The 20,063-nt window shown below is 46.9% G+C and overlaps 1 protein-coding gene across 1 annotated transcript; it reads left to right on the top strand.

The window, feature by feature from the left end:
• The first annotated feature begins 2,055 nt into the window (after positions 1 to 2,055).
• Positions 2,056 to 16,361, top strand: LOC128344989 (clathrin heavy chain 1-like). Its single transcript, XM_053296183.1, has 9 exons — positions 2,056 to 2,133; positions 6,692 to 6,757; positions 12,320 to 12,551; positions 13,567 to 13,716; positions 14,179 to 14,297; positions 14,385 to 14,549; positions 14,664 to 14,777; positions 15,396 to 15,572; positions 15,676 to 16,361. Exons 2-9 carry the CDS (start codon positions 6,713 to 6,715, stop codon positions 15,811 to 15,813), a joined length of 1,140 nt encoding a protein of 379 aa, XP_053152158.1. The 5' UTR covers positions 2,056 to 2,133; positions 6,692 to 6,712; the 3' UTR covers positions 15,814 to 16,361.
• Positions 16,362 to 20,063: the final 3,702 nt, after the last annotated feature.

Consider the following 20,063-nt stretch of genomic DNA (forward strand, 5'->3'; position numbering starts at 1 on the left):
GGCCAGGAGCAGCTACAGAAAAGGCCTGGTTCCGAGTCGCCACGAGACGTACTGGTGGTAACTGGAGACAGACCTCTCCAGATGACCTCAATGTGCGATGGGGAATATACAGAAGAAGGTGCTTTCTAAGGTAGCCCGGACCTAAGCCATTCAGGGCTTTAAAGGTAATAAACAACACTTTATATTTCGCCCGGAAACATATAGGCAGCCAGTGCAACTGTTTTAAAACAGGCATAATATGTTCTCTCTGGGTTACCCCAGAGACCAATCTGGCAGCTGCATTTTTAACTAAATGGAGTTTCTGAACTACGTACAAGGGCAGCCCCACATAGAGTGCATTGCAATTGTTGAGCCTGGAGGTTAGCGGCTGATGCACCACTGTTTTGAGAGACTTCTCTTCAAAGAATGGACACAGCTCTCGAATCAGATAGAAAGCGCTCTTGGCCATAGCCTCCTGAGATATCAGGTGAGGTCTGGATCCAAGAGTACTCCCAAGCTGTATATCTGTTCCTTTTGTGGGAGTGTAACCCCATCCAGCACAGGAAGATCTAACTCACCCCTCAAATTCCAATCCCCTACAATGAGCATCTCCGTCTTGCTTGGATTCAGTTCCAATTTGTTATCCTTCATCCTGCCCATTATTGCCCGTATGCAGGCATTTAGGGTGTGAATGCCATTTCCTGAAGATGAGGAGGAGGAGGAGGAGGAGAAATAGATTTGGATGTCATCAGCATACTGATAACACCCTGCACCAAATATCCTGATGACCTCACCCAGTGGTTTCATGTAAATGTTAAAAAGCATTGGTGACAGAATGGTGCCCTGAGGGACTTCATATAATAGCTCCTGTTTTGAAGAGGAACTGTCATGAAGCTCCACCATCTGGAATTTGCCTGAGAGATAGGAATGGAACCACAGCAAAGCAGTGCCTCCTGTCCCTAATTCTCTCAGGCGATCCAGATGGATACCATGGTTGATGGTATTGAACGCTGCCGAGAGATCCAAAAGAACCAACAGAGTCACATTCCCTCTGTCAATTCCCCGGTAAAGGTCATCAGTTAGATGCAGGAGGGTGATTCACAAATCCTCATCTCTTTAAAGTCCCAATGTAGTGAACATGTTCATGTTAACAGCTTATGATATCACTGCTACTCTGCAGTGGGAAAAGCTATATTTTTAGTCATATGGAAATAAAAAGAGAGGCACCTACTCTGGGTCAGGAACTGGCAACCACATCTCCAGCCATAGACCAGGATGCAATTGGCCTTTTGTCAGCAGCCCTCTTCCATAACGGACCCAGCACTGCTAAGCACAACTTCACTAGGGCCGAAGAGAACTCGAGAGCAACAAAATACTCAAAATAACTCAAGCCAGTATGAAAACTAAATTAAATGAGAGGTGACAGAAATGTATGTTGCATACTGCTGCCATATCCAACTGCAAGACACCCATATAATCACACCACAGGGAACTACATTCAATCTAACTTTTAAGTAACTCAGAGAAATTTATTGGCCAATATATAAAACAAACAAACTTCATTAGCACAGAGTTAAGGCTCCCCTGGGCTCACTCATTCCCTTCCAGAATATTCTCCCAGGAAAAAAAAAACCTTAAGCCTCACACTCAATAAATAAAAAGTTGAACTCCATTATACTAGAACGCCATGTCACCTTTATTACCATAATCATTGGAATGTATAGGGTTTATTCCTTCTGCATTATGTCATACATCTTCCTCAATTTCCACATTTCCCTTACTTCAGTGAACACCATTAGTGAATCTCACTTCCTACAAAATCACAATTAAGCTATCTAGTGTTACACTTTTCCTAGTGAATACCACTTCTTGCAATTCACCCTCACAAAATGTGTCCCTTGTATCACACCCCAACTTCTCCCCCATGATATTCTCTCACATCTCACCATATTCTTCCCTGAATCACTTTGCTAAATAATCTCAACTGAAAGCCTATCCCCCACACCCCACCCCACTCAAGAACACTCTGCTGCTCAATCACACTCCTAGAACTCAGAGAAAAGAGGAATTCTGTTTGATGTCATTGTGAGGTATGCATTCCACTTATCTCCAAAGTTCCAGAAGGGGACCCTTGCAGTCTTCACTCATCATAAGGTAAGGCTGTCTTGGAGATAGGGGATATTTTACTTTAGTTTATATCATTTATATCCTTATATCCTACCTTTCTTCTATGCTATAGCTCAGTGTTTAGTATGCAAGCTGTTCCCAGCTGGTCTCCCATACAAGCTCTGACCAAACCCAAACCTGCTTAGTTTCAGCAAGATGGCTGCCTTATGTGTGTTCAGACACTGCCCGCCTTCAGACATAACAGGGAACCTGAGGCGAACTCACCACAGGTTTGCCCCCTGTGATGTCTGAATGATTGGAAATACAGTTCCCAGGCCCAGCTGCAGTTCCAATTTCACCCCTGTGGTGATCAAAGTGGGGGCGGGGGGCAGATACAAAATCCCTCCTCTAGCTGTGAGGAGCCCCAGGTAGGCTGCCACCATCCACTTTTATATATGAGCAGATTCACCCTTCCAAGGGAATATTCTGGGAGAATAAAGTGGAAAACCCCTCCCTATAAGAAAAGCTTGAATAGTCTTAGGCCGCCAAGAGTGTGTTACTAGGGCAGGACCCAATAAGGAGTGACACTCTTTAACAACAACAATGATTTATGCATGATAAGGATGATAAAGAAAACTATAGAGATATCAACAAGTGCTGCTTCCATTCAAGTAAAACCCTTTGCCAGGAACTACAAGAACCATGCAGTCCAAGCACTTAAACAAAAATAAATTCCCCGGCACATCTAGCTAAACTGGCCCCTATCCTTACTTCTGTGTAAATAACTCCCACTCAATTCTCAGACCAAGGCTATTAGTCTCCCTTTTTCCTACTGTAGTTGCTGGATGAGTAGGCCTCCAGGGAAGAACTGAACTCTAACACACCGTTCCCATACTCCTCTATAGGCTGTTGCCCAGTAAACCCTGCCCCTCACTCTGGATTGGGCCACAGGGATTTGATTCTCCTGAGCAAGGGCGTAGCTAGGGGAGTGGGGGCCCGTGTTCATCCCTCTCTCTGGTGGATTGAGGGAGATAATCAAGAAAATAGGGAGGGGTGGAGCTGGGGGGCCCTCAGGATTAGGGGGGGCGAGTTCTTTGAACCCATCCGCTTGATTATAGCCACACCCCAGCTCCTGAGCTTCCCCACTTATTTGGAGAAGCCCACCCTCCAAGCAGTTACTCTAATTGAGGGCTAGTCCTCCCTCAAGCCTGACTCGCACTACAGCCCCCGAACCTCAGGATGAACCCTCAGTATGTAGTGAGTTACACTCATCTAACTGAGGCTCCACTGTGTCATCCAGATTGAGATTGATCTCCAAACCAGTGTTAACCTAGGAAGCTCATCCTCAAGGCTTCTCTTCCATTGGCTGGTGTGGGCTAACTTCCCAGGGTTGGAAGAAGCCTGCACAACCAGTCTCGCCCCTTTTGCCAGCTCCCAGATTGAAGATTGAAATAGTCTGGGAGCACATAGGGGGATGGAGGCAAACTGTGGGTCTGTTGGACTCGGGGTTTGCCATTCTGTCTGAAGGGGGCCAGTGTGTTCTCTGGGGGATATGACCTAACTTGCTGGGAAGGAAGTCTAGTTCCATGGCTATGATTCCTACTAGCAAACTTCACAACACTCTAGACTCCCCTCTGCCAGATCTCCTAGGAGAAATCATAGCCTGTTATGACAGGAAGACACAGGCCTGCAACAGGCGTGCAGTTTGAGGGGCTTTAAAAGATCCAGTTGCACTGGCTGCCGATTCTCAGGCAAAATACAAAGTGCTTTCCAGGCAAAATACAAAGTGCTAGATATTACCTTTAAAGTCCTGAACACCTTAGGTCTGGGTTAACTTAGAGAGCACCTTCTTCTGTATGATCCCAGATTCTGCATGATCCCTACTACACATTAAGGTCACCCGTCTCTAGTTACCACTGGCCTGCCTGGGCGCTTTCCAGCCTAGCTGCTCAACAGCAGCAAAATGCCTCCGTTCAGGCAAATTGCATTGAATACGTGAACAGCAGGGGGAGCAGTCTCACAGCAACTAACAACCCGAAAAAACAGCAACTTCTTTACACCAGATAGACAACATCCTAGCTCTATATCATAGCGATTAAATTCGAGACAAGGCATTGGCAATGTGAACGGCTCCCTGCTGTCCACGTAGGGACTGCGGTGTCACAATGCAGGAGGTGTGAAAGCACACTTACGAGATCCGACGTGACCCCATTGCAGGGTCTAATCTGGAAAGTGCGCTGGTGATGACTCGGAAATAGGCCTTCTCTGTAGCTGCTCCTGGTCTATGGAATGCACACCTGGCAGATATCTGTAGTTTGGGACTGGGATCTGTGTTTTAAAATGGTTTTTAAACTGTTTTAAAGTATGTTTTAAGTTGAGTGTTTTACATGATTGCTTGTTAGTTTTTTGTTTTGTTGTTGTGCACCACCCAGAGCCTTTGGATAGTTATTTAATAAATAAAATAAAAGCTTCAGAAATGGAAACTGGAATGGCCAGAACTCTTGAAGCAGTAAATGCAATTACTAAAATAGAGATTGAAGAGCTGTTTAGTAAAGCAGGAGCAATTTTAAAAGTTGGGGGAGGGGCAGCATTCAAGTTGTTTGCACTACCAGACTCAGGTTGAATGTAAGGTAACCCAGCAATTTTGAGTTGGATTCTGCTCTAGAATCCAGATTTGCTATCCAGACTCTCCTTGGTCTGTCTAAAATTTGCATCTGACATTTATTTATTTATTATCATATTTCTATACCGTCTGATATGTACTTTTCTAGGAAATGTACAAAATTTGAAATATTTAAAAGTTACAAATTAATATACATGACAATAAAACAATAGAATAAAATAGATATTAAAACATGTTTTAAAATTATTAAAATTAATTCTAATTAAAATCCTGAGAAAACAAGAGCGTCTTGAGGTTCTTCCTGAAAACAAACAGAGAAGGAGAAGCTCTTATTTCAGTAGGGAGCATATTCCAAAACCCTGGGGCAGCCACAGAGAAAGCCCGGTCATGGGTCACCACCAAATGAGCCTCTGGCATCCGTATGCATGATCCACCAACCTTTTTCTTTTTCTTTGAGAAAGCAGCTGGTTGAGAACCTGTGCTATATTTGAAGGGAATGTCCATAATGCTGTATGTCAGGGGTGCACAACTACAGCCCTCCTGCAGATGCTGACCGACAATTCACATCACCCCTCACTATTGGCCACCTGTGGATGATAGAAGTTGTAGTCCAACAACAGCTGGAGGGCCACAGTTATGTAGCTCTGCCATTTGTGGTGCCTTTGAAGATCATGCCATCAGTGACAAGATCTGCCTAGCCTGTGCAAAAAAGGTTCTTTGGAAATATATGTTTGAAATAGCAGCTTAGGGAGGCTGGTGGTGGCCTGTGTGCAGCTGCCACAGCCCCCTGGTCCCGCCCCCCACGTCTGATGTCAGACGCGGAGCCCCAGCTAGCCATGCCCCGTGTCTGATGTCAGATGCGGGGGATGTGGTCTCCCTCTTAAAGGAGGCCACATGGCCCCATTTGGAAGGGAGATCAGCCTGCGCTGCGTTGGGCAGCATGGGCCAGAGTGACTCTCTCTGCCTTTAAGGCCTAAAGGTAGGGAGAGCCGTTCCAGCCATGCTGTCAATGAAATGTGGGCTGATCTCTCTCCTAAGTGGGGCCACGTGGCCCCATTTGGGAGGGAGATCGATTGGCCCCACTGCGTTGGCAGCGAGACCAGGAGTGGCTCTCCCTGCCTTTAAGGCAGGGAGCATCACTCCAGCCGTGCCACAAACGCAGCACGGGCTGATTTTGGCTCCAAATGGGGCCACGTGACCCCGTTTGGGACTGACGCCCCCCACATCTGATGTCAGGTGTGTGTGGGGTGTCTGGGGCCATGCTTGTGGCCCCTGATTGGTGGCAGCCCGGGTTCTTTGAACCCATTCACCCAATGGTGGCTCTGCCCCTGGTTTGAAAACCCCAGATGTGAAGGATCTTTTATTTTAAATTATGCAGATGTATTCATGAGTAGTCCTATTGCCCTCAGTGAATCTAACCTGTTCTGCCTGGTCTGTATCTGGGTGATTAGCAGACTTCCACATGAAATGTGCAGCTGCTAAATAGCCCCAAATGCACTACTTTTGCACTACCTGGTGATCCTGATCAGTAACAACCAGGTTTCTTGACTTCTCTGGCAAGGATCTGCCTCCAGAATGACTTAAGAATCCTCCCTTTTGCTTGTACTAATTAGACCAAGCCTGGAAGCAATATATAGTGCACCTGGGGGAAAGGGCAGGAACTTTAGAGGGTGAGAAGAGGGGGGAATACTGATAGTTGCTTTGGGCTGCTGCTATCCCTGAGCAGCAAGATTTAGAGAATCTATTTTCTCTGTTTCAGGGAAGTGAGTGCTTTTACTTTCTAGGGCTTCTTTATAGCCTTTCCTTCCACTGTATTCTTTATTTTAACTGCTACTTTAATTAACCACGTGTACTGGCTTGGCTTATCACTCTTGACTCAATAAATCCTTCTCCAAATTCCTTCTAAGGAATTCAGTCATCCACCCCCCACCCCCCACCCCCCATTTGTTTGTTTAACCATTTGCTCCTGGTCTTTATTTGCAGGCTGGTTTGGAACATCAAGCTATGAGTGAATCTGCAACTCCAGTCCGAGTGGAGGTTTTGACCCAGGTCAGTAAGAATACCAAAATGTAGTTGGGATTGACCTATAAAAAATAAACTTTTGTTCAACAGATATTAATGGTGTGGGTGGGTATTTTGGGTCTGTAGTGGGACCAGAAAAAAATATTGGGGGAGGTAAGGACCAAAGTGCAATTTGGCAGAGGGGAAGGGGAGTGAATTCTGGCCCATGTCAAATTTCTGAAAAAGAAATGGTGTATATTTCACATTAACACTCCCATCCTCAGTGAACTTTCTCTTAAATCCTATTGATTTTTATGGAGTTAAAATTATTTTCTCCACTTCCATCATGGCCAAACAGAAATGAGCCAATACCTAACTCTGTGTGTGCTTTCTTGCATCTTCAGAATAGATATTAATGATAAAGAGAACTACTCTGGTCATGTGAGGGTAAGTTTCTAACTGAGCAAAGAGGCACCTTTTTAAAGTGGTGATTCCCTTTATTTAGCAGGGGGAAAGCAACTGGCCCTATCCAGCCCCAGCTCAGTACCTCCAGTGACTGTTGCCGGTGTCTGTCTTATGTTTCTTTTTAGATTGTGAGTCCTTTAGGGACAGGGCTCCTTCATCATTTATTTACAATTATTTATTTATTTATTTATTTATTCGGTTTCTATACCGCCCTTCCAAAAATGGCTCAGGGCAGTTTACACGGAGAAATAACGAACAAATAAGATGGCTCCCTGTCCCCGAGGGGCTCACAATCTAAAAAGAAACATCAGATAGACACCAGCAACAGTCATGGGAGGTACTATGCTGGGGGGGTGAATAGGGCCAGTTACGCTCCCCCTGCTAAATAAAGAGGATCACCATGTTTAAAAGGTGCCTCTTTGCCCAGTTAGCAGGGGTTTCTCTATGTAAACCACTTTGGAAACTTTGGTTGAGAAGCGGTATATAAATATTTGTAGTAGTGAGAGATGTCTTTCCTTCAAGTAACCACAGGAACACAAGTTACTTGTTGGGGCCAGATGTCTGCCATCCCTCTGGCAGGGGTGTGGAGAGAAAATTTGAGGAGCAGCTTCCTCACTTAAATTTGGGAGGGAGAGGAAAGACATTTCTTTGAGGGGGGATGTGTTTTTGTGGCGATAGGAAAACACTTTTTAACATGGGGGAGAAGAAAAATCATTTAGGGAGAGATGAAAAGTTAACAGCAGAGGGGGAGTCTAGTAAAATTGGTGGGGGGGGTCTCTGCATCCTTGCTCTCTAGTATTGCCAATGTTTGGAGTAGTTTAAATTGAGGGCTATAGCAGCAAGCTTTGAAAGCTACGGATTGGTTCTCTGAAGCTTGGGGCGGGGGGGGGGTAAAATTGAGCAAGGTTGAAATGCCTAGTGACATGCATTACATGCAGCATGAGTGCCTGATGTGCCCTTGGGGTACATGATGTACTTCTCTCTCAAGATCATCTTAATTTAGGATCAAGATCACCTTAATCCAGGTGGAACTTCAAAAATGTCATACATTTCTAAGTAACTTGTAATTATCTTTTGTTCTAGCCCATGATGACTATAGTGTAGTCACAAGCACAATTTTACTTAAGCAAAGGAATTTCTGCCTTTAGCAAATATGTTGGGCCCATTTAATGGTTTACAGTGGCACTCTTAGCCCTGGACTTTGGGGCCAAAGTCCAGGGCCTCCACACTCCCTGGGAGACCCCAAATGCTCTTTAGTCTGCTCTGGGTGGTGTGGCTGCCACTGGCCCACACTTTGCCGGGCAGCTGAGTGTGATTATGACCTGTGCCGGGTTTTTTAGAGACAGTGTGTGGGAGGGGGAGAAATATGTGGGATGGGAATATGTTAAGTTGTGTGTTGAAATGTTTCTGCTAATGCATATTTGCATAAAATATTCTTACATTCTTGTGAGTTCAGTTGCTGTTTGTGGTCTCAAGAACCCACATGCTGAAAATAGTGTACTTGTCAGGGTGTATGTAGGGGGATGATGCTTAACTTGCAGTGCGGGGGCTCCAGCAAGAGGGGGGGGCTCCAAAGGCCTTTAGGTCCAGGCTCCAAAGTTACCCAAGTGCACCTCGGATGGTCCATAGCAATAATTGCTCAGAGTGTAGAACAAGTGGGCTGTCCAGACAGAGAGATGCTCCTGAGGAATTATTACAATGTGAATCTGAAAAATGAGCATATGTCTGATTATAGGTGCAATGATGCCACAGATACCTGGTTTTGTTTTACTTTGGTCCTGGAGGAGGCAGCAAAACTGAAAAGGCACAAAAGGAGTTCCCAGGCTTACAAAGGGGTAATGATCAGAAAAGGGGGAAACAAGTATTGGTCTCCATAAAAGAACTTCTCTTATTTCTGTCAATAAGCAGATTGTTGGGTTTTGACAAATGTGTCGAGAATAAGTTTAGCAAAGGTTATTTGCCATGATTGCTGAATAATGAGGCTATTCTCACGACCACAGGAAAGTGGGCTAAGGTAGGTCGTGTGTTACAACGGGAGTCATGCGGCTCCCGGCAGCAAACCTCACTAAGTACCCCCCCTTCCCCCATTAAACAAGGTTAGCGACGGGAGTGCTCTGCTAACCCCATTTTCCCAATTGTGAGACTCTGCAACATGGCTCGTGCAATGTTACAGGCCTGGCTGGACTTGTGTTCTGAAAGAGAAAATCGAATTGTGAAGACTCTCTCCTTCTTATTCACCTTTTGGCCAAGCAGCTGCCCCTTGTTCTCTTTAAAATTTTAACTGCGTTTATTCTTTTTTTATTGAATTTATCTTGTTGTTAACTGTCCTGGGGTCTTAGGATGAATGGCAGAATATAAAAAAGTACTTGCTGATGTTCATATTTTCTAAGGGAGAGCAGCTATGCTTCTCTTTCCCTTCCACAGATCTCTGCATAAGATTCCATGCACTCCTTTCTTGGGAGCACATCATGAAGCTCTTCTCAGGATCAGTAAGAAGAGCTTTGGGACTAACTGCAGGGAAGGAGGGTTTACCGTAGACAACTATGGCAAGGTCCCTGGTTGGGCGGATAGCCCGCCCAGATGAGTGGCAGTTCTCCTGTGGGCTTGCCCAGCAGCTCCAGGGGTTGGGCACAGGGAAGCGCTGCCATATGGAACCCCCCCACTCAGGGCCCCGGTAATGCACTGCACCAGTGCACGGTGCATTTCGGGGAGCCCCCCTCCTTCTGAGTGTGCTCGCCGTGGCTGCAAGCAGCTGTGGCCGACACACAGTCATTTAGCCCAGTCTTTGGGCATGCTTGTGCCCAAAACCTGGGTTAGGCAGCGAGTTACCTAAGAGGGCTCGCCACAAGGCTCCCAGTGGTTCTCACAAGCAGCAAAAACCAGGCTGGCTTCCCTAGCCTGGTTTTTGCTGCTCGTGAGAATAGCTTCCTTGTCTGTCCTAAGCCTGTGGGTCTGTGGGCAGAGCTCAAAGTAAAAGCTGACTCTCTACTTAAGCTGTATGACTTTTTAAAATAGTTGGCTGTGAGTGAGGAAACCATCCACTCTCTTGCCCTTTCTAGCCACTGGCAGAAAGCAAACAAGATGCGGCCTGCCCATTTCTATTTTTTTTTTAATTCTGGTTGGTTAGTGGTCCTGATACTGCTTGCTGGGCCACAGTTTGTGCCTACCTGTCATGGAGCCTGGGGCTCGTTGCAGCAACTCTCTCCTGTGTGGATGTTGCTCAAGCAGCGACAGGCCAATTGTGTGGGCACTGAAACTACTTGGGAGTGAAGCCTCCTCTAACCTGGGAGCTGGGAGGGTGGTGGTGGTCCTGGAGGGAACTGATTATCTAGACCCATTCCATACTGGCTTTTGGGTGAGCTATGGGGTGGAGACTGCCTTGGTCGGCCTGATGGATGATCTCCAATTGGGAATTGACACAGGGAGTGTGACTCTGTTGGTCCTTTTGGACCTCTCAGTGGCCTTCGATACTATTAACCCTAGTATCTTTCTGGAACGTTTGAGGGGCTTGGGGGTGGGAGGCACTGCTTTGTAGTGGTTCCGCTCCTACCTCATGGACAGATTCCAGATGGTGTGTCTTGGAGACCGTTCTTCAAAATCGAACTTTCACATGGTGTCCCTCAGGGCTCCATATTGTTTCCGATGTTTAACATCTACATGAAGTTATTGGGAGAGATCATCAGCAGATTAGATGCAGGGTGTTATCAATATGCTGATGACACCCAAATCTGTTTCTCAATGTCAACATCATCTGGAGAAGACATAATCTTCCTAAATGCCTGCCTGGAGGCCATGACAGGCTGCTTGAGGGATAACAAACTGAGGCTGAATCCAGAAAAGATGGAGGTTCTTGTTGTGTGGGGCCAGAATTCGGGTGACTATTTTGATCTGCCAGTTCTGGATGGGGTCATGCTCCCATGGAAGGAAGAGGTACGCAGTCTAGGGGTGCTTCTGGATCTGAACTTCTCTCTGGTGTCCCAGGTTGAGGTCGTGGCCAGAGGTGCCTTCCATCAGCTTTGGCTGATAAGCTAGCTGTGTCCATTTCTTGAGATGAATGACCTCAAAATGGTGGTACATATGCTGGTAACCTCTAGGCTGAGTTACTGCAATGCACTCTATGTGGTGCTGCCTTTGTATGTAGTCCGGAAACTGCAGTTGGTCCAGAATGCAGAAGCCAGGTTGGTCTCTGGGTCATCTAGAAGAGACCATATTACTCCTGTGTTGAAAAAGCTACACTGGCTGCTGATGAGTTTCTGGGCAAAATACAAGGTTCTGGTTGTTTTCTATAAAGCCCTAAACTGCTTAAGTCCATAGTGGGCCGGGTCTCACAATCAGTGAGACCCGGTTTGGGGCAGTGAGCGGGAAGAACGGGCTAAGCCTACTCTCCCCGCTCACAAGCGGGCAGGTTGCCCACACGATGGCCGGCTCCATGATGGAGCCGGTGGGGGGAGCAGGGACCACGCGGCCACCGCAAGCCCCAGTATGCCCTGTGCAAGCGCGTAGGGCATACTGGGGAGACCCCCGGAGCCAGGAGGCGGCTTCTCGCCTCCTGGCCGAGGGTCTACTCATGAACAGGTGTAGCGCGATGGCGCGCCATGGCTACTCATGATCCTAAAAAGCAGGTTTGCTGAAGCCCTCGCTCCACAAACCTGCTTTTTATCAGGGGTTCTCAATCAGGTTACCCGCTCAAGAACCACTGGGCTTGGCTGCGAGCCCGGTGGTTCTTACAGTCAACAAAAATAGGGCTAGCCTCTGCTAGCCCGATTTTTGTTGATCATGAGAATTGCCCCAGTATTTAAGAGAACGTTCTCTTTGCCATGAGCCCCATCACCCGTTAAGGTCATCTGGAGAGGTTCGTCTACGGTTGCCACCAACTTGTCTGGTGGCTACTCTGGGACAGGCCTTCTCTGTTGCTGCCCCAGGATTTGGAATGTGCTCCTTCATGAAATAAGAGTCTCCCCATCTCTGGCAACTTTTTTAAAAGGCCCTGGAGACGTATTTGTACACCCCAGCTTTTAATTAGATTTATAGTTCTAATACTTGTTGGGTTTTAAACATTGTTAATTGTAAACTGCCCAGAGACACAAATTTTGGGTGGTATAGAAATATGTTAGATTAAATAACCTGCTCTCCCATTCTCTGCAGCTGCAAGCCCATGGCATTGTTCCAGAATACATCACCTACCCTCGTGTAACCCTCAGCTCTGCCTCTCGTCTGTGTGTGCGGCACACCCATCCTGGTGATTCCTCTCGGCACTGTCTTACTCTCTTGGATCCCTGTGCATCTCCTAAGGAAGATCCAGCTACCCCAAGCTGGACTCTTCACCAAGTACAAGGGGCACTGGCTAACCCCAGTTGCCCACTACTGGCTGTGAGAGGTATTTATGGGAAGAACTGCTGGCTATTGGAAAGAAGGGCTGAGGGAAGTAGGATCAGGTAGGTCCTGGATGAAGAGTGGGATTCATAGGAAACATGTGTTGGCCTGCATCAGTGGAGAGCTCAGTATTTTGAAAGAAGGACTACTTGTGTTGTGATACTAATGAGTGAAATAATGAATCTGAAATCAGTAGTGGCTTCTCTCAGTGACACAAAAAGCTTCCTTTATATTGAGCCAGACTTGGTTCATCTACCTTAATATTTTAGAGGCATAGAAGTTAGTGAAGTATAAAAATGGCATTCCACCACTGTTAGCCCTGGACAATCCAAACCAGTCATCCAAATTGCCTGAATTTTGGCATAGAGTAATGTTGGTAGCAGCTTCCCTTTCAACCAGTGTTCCCTCTAACAAGGATTTCCCAGACGTTGTTGACAACAACCAGGCACAGAGACTGACCGCCGGTGGCCCGTGTGCAGCCACGGCAGCAGCCCCGCTGACCCCGCCCCCTGCGTCTGACATCAGATGTGGGGGGCGTGGTCCGGCTCCCGAACGGAGGCTCGAGGCTCCGTTCGGGAGTTGTTTCAACTCCCGAAGGGGCCGCGTGGCCCTTTCGAGAGTTAACCTAAGGCTGGTGCTGCTTTCACAGCACGGCCAGGAGCGGCTCTTCCCTGTGCTCCTGGCTGTGCTGCAAATGCAGCGCCAGCCTCAAGTTAGCCCTCAAAAGGGCCGTGCGGCCACTGCTTGGGAGCTAAACTAGCACCCCCCATGTCTGATGTCAGACGCAGGGGGTGTGTCGGGGCCGCGAGGTGCAGCCCCTGATTGGGCACAGCCCAGGTTCTTTGAACCCATTGGCCCAATTGTGGCTCCGCCTCTGACTAAAACTCCCAGAATCCCCAGTTATAATGGCTTTTGCTTGGGGATTCTGGGAGTTGTAGTTAACAACATCTGGGAATCCCTGTTAGAGGGAACACTACTCTCAACTTAAGCTACCATTCAATGTTCTTTGTTCTTTCTAGCAGGGCAGCTGGCCCAGGTCTATGATGTAGATCAGCATTCCTTAAGGTACCAATGGAAATTTGCCTACCCTATTGAGCACTGGGTATGGCTAGATGCAGGCACTCTTGCTGTGGTGACAGAGGTAGATGTCTTCCACTGGGCCATGAAACGTGAGTATTGGAGAAACTAAGGAATATAGTGTTGGGTGGTGGAGCAAAGAATCATGGTAAGATATGGGTTACTGGACAGTAAGGGGAAATGTTGGGTGGCTTTTAGTGTTGAGTGGTGAAACCATAGGTGCTTTATAGAGTTGGAAGCGAGGGGGGGAAACTAGAACAATTAGTAAGAAGACAAAAGAATTGTGGGAAGGCTAGACTGTCTAGTTAATGGGATGAACTAGATAAGATGGCAAAAGAAACTATATTGGAAAAGGATTTATAACTGTCCAGAAGGCAGGAGGTATGAATTGGTTCAACAAAAGTGGAGGAATGAATCAACAAGGAAGCTCGGTGTTGCCTTTGCCCGGGAGTCCACTGAGACAGAACTAAGCGACAGAAGAGTAATCTGAAGATCTGTCCCATAGACAATGGGAAACCACGACTCCACTTCTTATCTGTACATCTCCCTTCAAGGTACCAAACCAAGACGACAGTTTATGCGGCATGAGCGACTCTGCGGCATGGAGGTGGTAGGGTATCAACAGGATGTCAGTCATATGTGGATGGCTCTCTCAGCTCTAGGGCTTGAGCAGGTACATAATTATCTGTCCCCATAGATATGGAACCTATTTTGTTCCTAGTCTAGTTAATCTGGATGCAATGTCCTTTCCCTCACACAGGGCCAAGTTGTGGGTCTTTCCCAGCTCTATTGGCAAGGGGGTGCGTTGTCTCAGGTAATAGAAGCCCAAGCAGTGGCCTTGCCCCAACACAGATTTTCCATGAATCCAAAATCTTCGGCAGCCCTCTTGGCTGCTGTGCGGAGAGGCAAAGAAAGGACTGGACAGGTGAGTGAAGCTTAGTATGGGCAGAGGAAGAGGAGAGCCAGGATAAGATAAGTCTACTGTTCTAAGGAGAGATGGAAGCCACAGTACCTCTGTAATCATGTATCTTTGTTTCAGCTCAATGTGGTGGAGCTGGGACCACACCAGCCAGGGAATGCAGCCCTACTTAGTGCCCGTGGTATTTTGCCCTTCAAGGGGGCTCGGTCAGGGGATTTTCCTAGTGCTGTACAGGTGAGTATTTTGCAGAAGTCTCTGACACAATCTGTCTAGCAATCTCCCATATCTTGAGACTGACTTCAGCAAACTGCACATCATGCCTTTTAAAATTCTAATATGCACCATGACAATGCAAATTCTATGCCAAGAAAAACCAAATACTAAACACAAATGTGGCATAATTTATGTCCTCTCCAGACATATGGGATGGGCAAGGAGCTATGTAAATGTTGACTCAATCTCCAACGGCTGTAAATCCTGCTCACCCTCTCCCCGCTCCCCAACTCCTGAAACTTCAGCAGGCATTCCCCATGGATTTTTGATCTCTTCTGTGCCTGCCGCTATAATCCCATCCTTACATAATGTGATCATCAACATGTGGAATAAAAAGGTTCCTGACTTCCCAGCCATGTAGACCTCAGCATGTTCCATGGCTTTCCTCCTCTAACCCAATAACTCTTTCCTAATCAAATGTTTGGCTGTTTCATGCTAATCTAGTCCACAACTGTGTGTCTTCCCTGCTGCTGTGTGACCGCAGCAAATAGGAAAGAGACTTTTAGAGTGTGGGCAAATAGTATAAGGAAGCCTAGAATCTCTCACAGCATCTAACTCATCTATTTTTCTATCCTATAGTTCCTACCACACCTGGGTATAATGGTCATTCTCACCAAACATGCCTTTCTCTTCCTTGCTGATATTGAGACAGCACAAGTTGTCCATCGTATTCAGCTGGCTTGTGATATCCTTTTTGCCACTGTACTTGATGAGAATAAGCCCCACAGCTTGCTGGGAGTCTGCCGCAGTGGCAAGGTAAGTTGGATAAATTGGGGTGGGGGTGAGGAATAAAGTTCTTGGGTAAAGACGGGAAGGGCTAGGAGGCACTGGTAAACTCCTTCTATTTTTCCTCCTCCAGGTGCTGTCTATCTCAATTTGTCCTTATGCCCTGTGTCAGTATCTATCCCGTCGGCCCGCCAGCCTCTATCTCTCCCAACGTGTGCTGCAGCTGGTGGGCCAGATTCCTGCTCAATGGAAACCTGTACCCGTGGAGTGACCCAAATCGTGGGGATGGCACTTTGCAATGCTACCGACTGTCCTTTATTCCACATGAGCCTCCTGGCTTTTGGGGGGAAAGAGAACCTCTAAAGTGGTGTGTAGGTGGGGAGAGGGATGGAACAACAACACCAGTGGTGGGCAGTGTTGTCTTCTTCACCAGGCCTGCTGAAAAGGGTGTGATACTAGGGAGGAAGAGATCAATAACATTGAGGAGAAAGAGGACTCTGTGAAAATATGACTTTTTTGTATATTAGGGACATTTTATGGGGAGAACATCTCTGGGAGAGTGATATATATATATGCTGGAAGGGGAACATGGAAATGTGCCTCAGGGTGGTGATGGTTATCCTCTGTCTGGCTTTCCTGTTGGTACCTGCTTCCCATTTGAAAGTGGTGCTAAGTGCATGGCAGCTGTGTCTCCCTGGTTTGCAAGGTCACTGGTGGAGTAGAGAGACAGGGTTTCTATTGACAGCTGTGTCCTTCCCACATTTTGTGCCATTGCCAGCCAATTCACCATTACTTTGAAAATAAAAAGAGTGGAATGGTTGTCTTTTTGCCTATCAGTCATTCATGAAGGGTGCTAGTTAGTGTTTTATAAATAAGCCAGAAATTCCATGAGGAGAGATGTCTTTGTGGTTAGTGATGTCATGGGCCACCTTCAGTCAGTGGCTGCAAGTCACACACTTTTTGTGTTGCTTATAAGAGCTCAATAGCAATGATTAGATTAGCTTGCTGGGACAGAGGACTGAATTTCACCAGTGCTCTCCCAATACAGGGCTGTTTTTCTAGCAGAGAAAATAACTCTAGGAGAGAAGATAACTGTGTCTTCTGCAACTGCCATCACAATGCATAATCATCATTCAGAAAATGGAATTTCCCTGAGTGACAGCCATTGGGGATTTGAGGTAGCAGGTTAGATTAGAATACTGCTGCTTCTCATAATTCATTTGGATGCCTCAGCCCAGGTTGGAATACAGCTAAACTTGACCTCCAATCATCTCTTATGGAAACTGCTGCTTCTCTTGTTGATACATCTGCTGAACCCAAGAACCACTACTGTGAGTGAATGGAAATTTAGGCTAGAAGCTCCATTTGGTTTTAACCTTCTGAGCCTTGCCAGCGTGAAACACTTGTTTAATGACCGGTAGTCTTCCTTAAGCCCTGGCACTGTACATAAATGCTCTTGAGAGAATCCTTTCCCCGAGAAGGATCACTTGGCTTGGGCAGAGGATATGCATATCAAATGAATCTGAGGGATTTGAAAGGCCAAAGATGACAACCTGTATGGAATACATACATACTATTTCATGCATGCCATTGCCCTGGGAAGTTTGTTGCTCAGAGTTCTATGCTAGTTTGCTGCCACTGGCCCTAGGCCCATGCCTGAATCACTTCAGGGTAAAAAGATGGTGGGGGCGGAGGTCACAAGATATATCTTTGAAGCATTTGCCACCTCTTTGCCTCTCTGGTTTTTATTCCCTAGCTGCCCCCCACCCCGGCCACATTTGCTGAATGGCAGAATCATTTGACCTCAATCTGTCTGCTTGGATTAGATTCCCAAGGTGCTTCTCCCTTGCCTCGCCATACATGGAGTTTTGTCACAGCTGTAAAGCCATCATGCCATTTCTGGCATATAAACTGTGGATGATAATCATTGCCATTATAGGGAGGTTGAGGGTGGATGGGATGAGGGGAAGAATATGAGTGAAAGTTTGCGTGAAGAGGTCACTGTGTGTGAATTTATTATTTATTTGCTAAAAGGCTAGAGCTGCAAATAGAAGGGTGCATCAGAGAAAATGGTAAAAAAACAATAAACAGTGGGTGCAAACAGGAAATAGCTGAGCTAATTTTCAGATTTCTCAGTGTGCTTTGAGAATATACGTTCCTCCCGGGACAATAGTTGGAATAACTGCAACTAAATTTCAAAAACAGTAGCTAATATACTATACAACATTCCATCTGCCTTTTAATGGAACACGTTGTGCTCTTGCAAAGAGAAGAGAGCTGCTCTTGAGGTAGCAAGCATGATTTGTCCCCTTAGCTAAGCAGGGTCTCCCATGGTTGCATATGAATGGGAAACTTGATGTGTGAGCACTGCAAGATATTCCCCTAAGGGGATGGAGCCACTCTGGGAAGAACAAAGGTTCCAAGTTCCCTCCCAGGCAGGGGCGGAGCTATAATTGGGCGAACGGGTTCAAAGAACCTGGGCCGTGCCCAATCAGGAGCTGCCACTCGCGGCCCTGACACACACCCCGCGTCTGACATCAGACGTGGGGCGGTAGTTCAGCTCCCAAGCAGGGGCTGCACAGCCCCTAAGGGGGGTTAAACAAAGGCTGGCGCTGCAAATGCAGCACCAGCCTAACTAGCTCCTGAAGGGGCCGCACGGCCCCTTCAGGAGCTAAGACTGGTGCTGCGTTCGCAACGCAGCCCAGAAGTGGCTCTTCCCTGCAGGGAAGAGCTGCTCCTGGGCTGCGCTGCAAACGCAGCACCAGCCTTCGTCTAACTGCTGAAGGGGCCGTGTGGCCCCTTCAGCAGTTAAGCTGCTTCTCCCGAATGGAGCATCAAGGCTCCGTTCGGGAGCCAGACCACGCCCCCCCACGTCTTACGTCAGGTGCGGGGCGTGGCTATCCCCTGCGTCTGACGTCAGATGCAGGGGGCAGGGCTATTGGGGCGCCCGCCGTGGCCACACACGGGCCGCCGGCAGGCTAGCTACGCCCCTGCTCCCAGGCATCTCCAAGATCAGGCTGAGAGAGATTCCTGCCTACAACCTTGGAGAATCCACTGCCAGTCTGTGAAGACAATACTGAGCTAGATGGACCTATGGTCTCATTCAGTACATGACAGCAGTTGTACAATGGATGACCAGTGGAAATAATAGTCGTCCATTGCACACTTGCAGTTGTACAATTCTTGTACCTTCCACAAGAACACTTTTGTGCAACTACATGCACAATTCATTAAAAGGCTGCTGGAATATTGCACAGTATTCTAGTCCCTATTATGATCTAAGTCAGTTTCTTTCTTGACAAGACAAGCATAGGTGAACTTGTTCAACACTTACACTTGTTACAATAGCCATAGTGGGGTTTCTTTAAGCCACAGCCCAAACATCTTCCTTGCTCAAAAAAGCTGAACTCTACTCAAGTATCACGCTTCCCAACCCCAACCCCAATGCCCTGCTTCAGGTAAGCTGCCCTTCCTCCCTCCCCATCTTTCTTTTCAGTGACACAAGTGTGTTAGATATGCATCTTTTTTTTAAAAAAAAAAAGCAACACTAATTTTTTTAAAAAATAGTTCCAAAACTGCTACCATTGAGGAGAGACCCATTTCTTATGGCACACCCAGTAGCTGCTTTTGTACCAGCCTCAGCTGACTTTTCCTACTCAAAATGGCAGGGCAGGTTCTTTTTTTCTCCAGTAGTTGCCTTGCCCTGAAGAAAAGGATCTCCTTCAGCGTTCAGTGTGGTACTTCCAAGAAGCTCCCATCACTCTCTAAATATATATGTTTGCTGATTGTAAAGAAGTTTCTAACTCGCAAGAGAAAGAGTCCCAAGAGAGGAAGTGCAGCTTCATTGGGTGGCAACAGCATAAACACCCTGCTCTTGTGTTCTATTTAAGAAGAAACCAGAAAAAGGGTAGGAATGTAAGGATCACTTGTGGTTCCCTTATACTCCATCAATATCCACCCTCCCCCTGCGTGTGCACATACAGGCCTATACCTCCTCAGTGGGGAATTTTCCCTTTGTTTCAGTCTGGCTGTGAAATGAAAAGTGCCATCAGGACCGAGGTCAAATGCCACTGTTGAGAAAGTATCTGAGTCAGATGCAGATACAACATAAAACTGCTGCCTTCCATGTCAGAGTAAGTAGCACAAAGTGTAGCTTCAGGAAAAAATTCAGTAGACACCAATTAAATGCATGACTTGGTTGCTGCTGCCACGGCTGCTAGTGGCTCCTTGCTGGTGGCTACAGCGTATGACTGGTTGTTGCTGGAGTGACAGAAACTGTGCAAAGATCTTACTCTGCTGCTTGATATACCAAGTCTCTTACAACTTTTTAGGAGGAGAACGGCAATGGCAGAAAGTGAGGCAGTAATTCCTTCCCGCATCCAAACTTTAGAGGTGCCAGGTTCTTATTTTCAGGAGTTTAGTCTCCATCTCAAGGTCAGAAGCAAGGGAGCAAACCTTGTTTCCACTGGGCCCACTTTCAGTTTTTACTCTGCCTGTTTCAAAGTTAAATCACCCCTTTCC

This window comes from Hemicordylus capensis, chromosome 2, assembly GCF_027244095.1.
Source record: "Hemicordylus capensis ecotype Gifberg chromosome 2, rHemCap1.1.pri, whole genome shotgun sequence".
NCBI lineage: Eukaryota > Metazoa > Chordata > Lepidosauria > Squamata > Cordylidae > Hemicordylus > Hemicordylus capensis.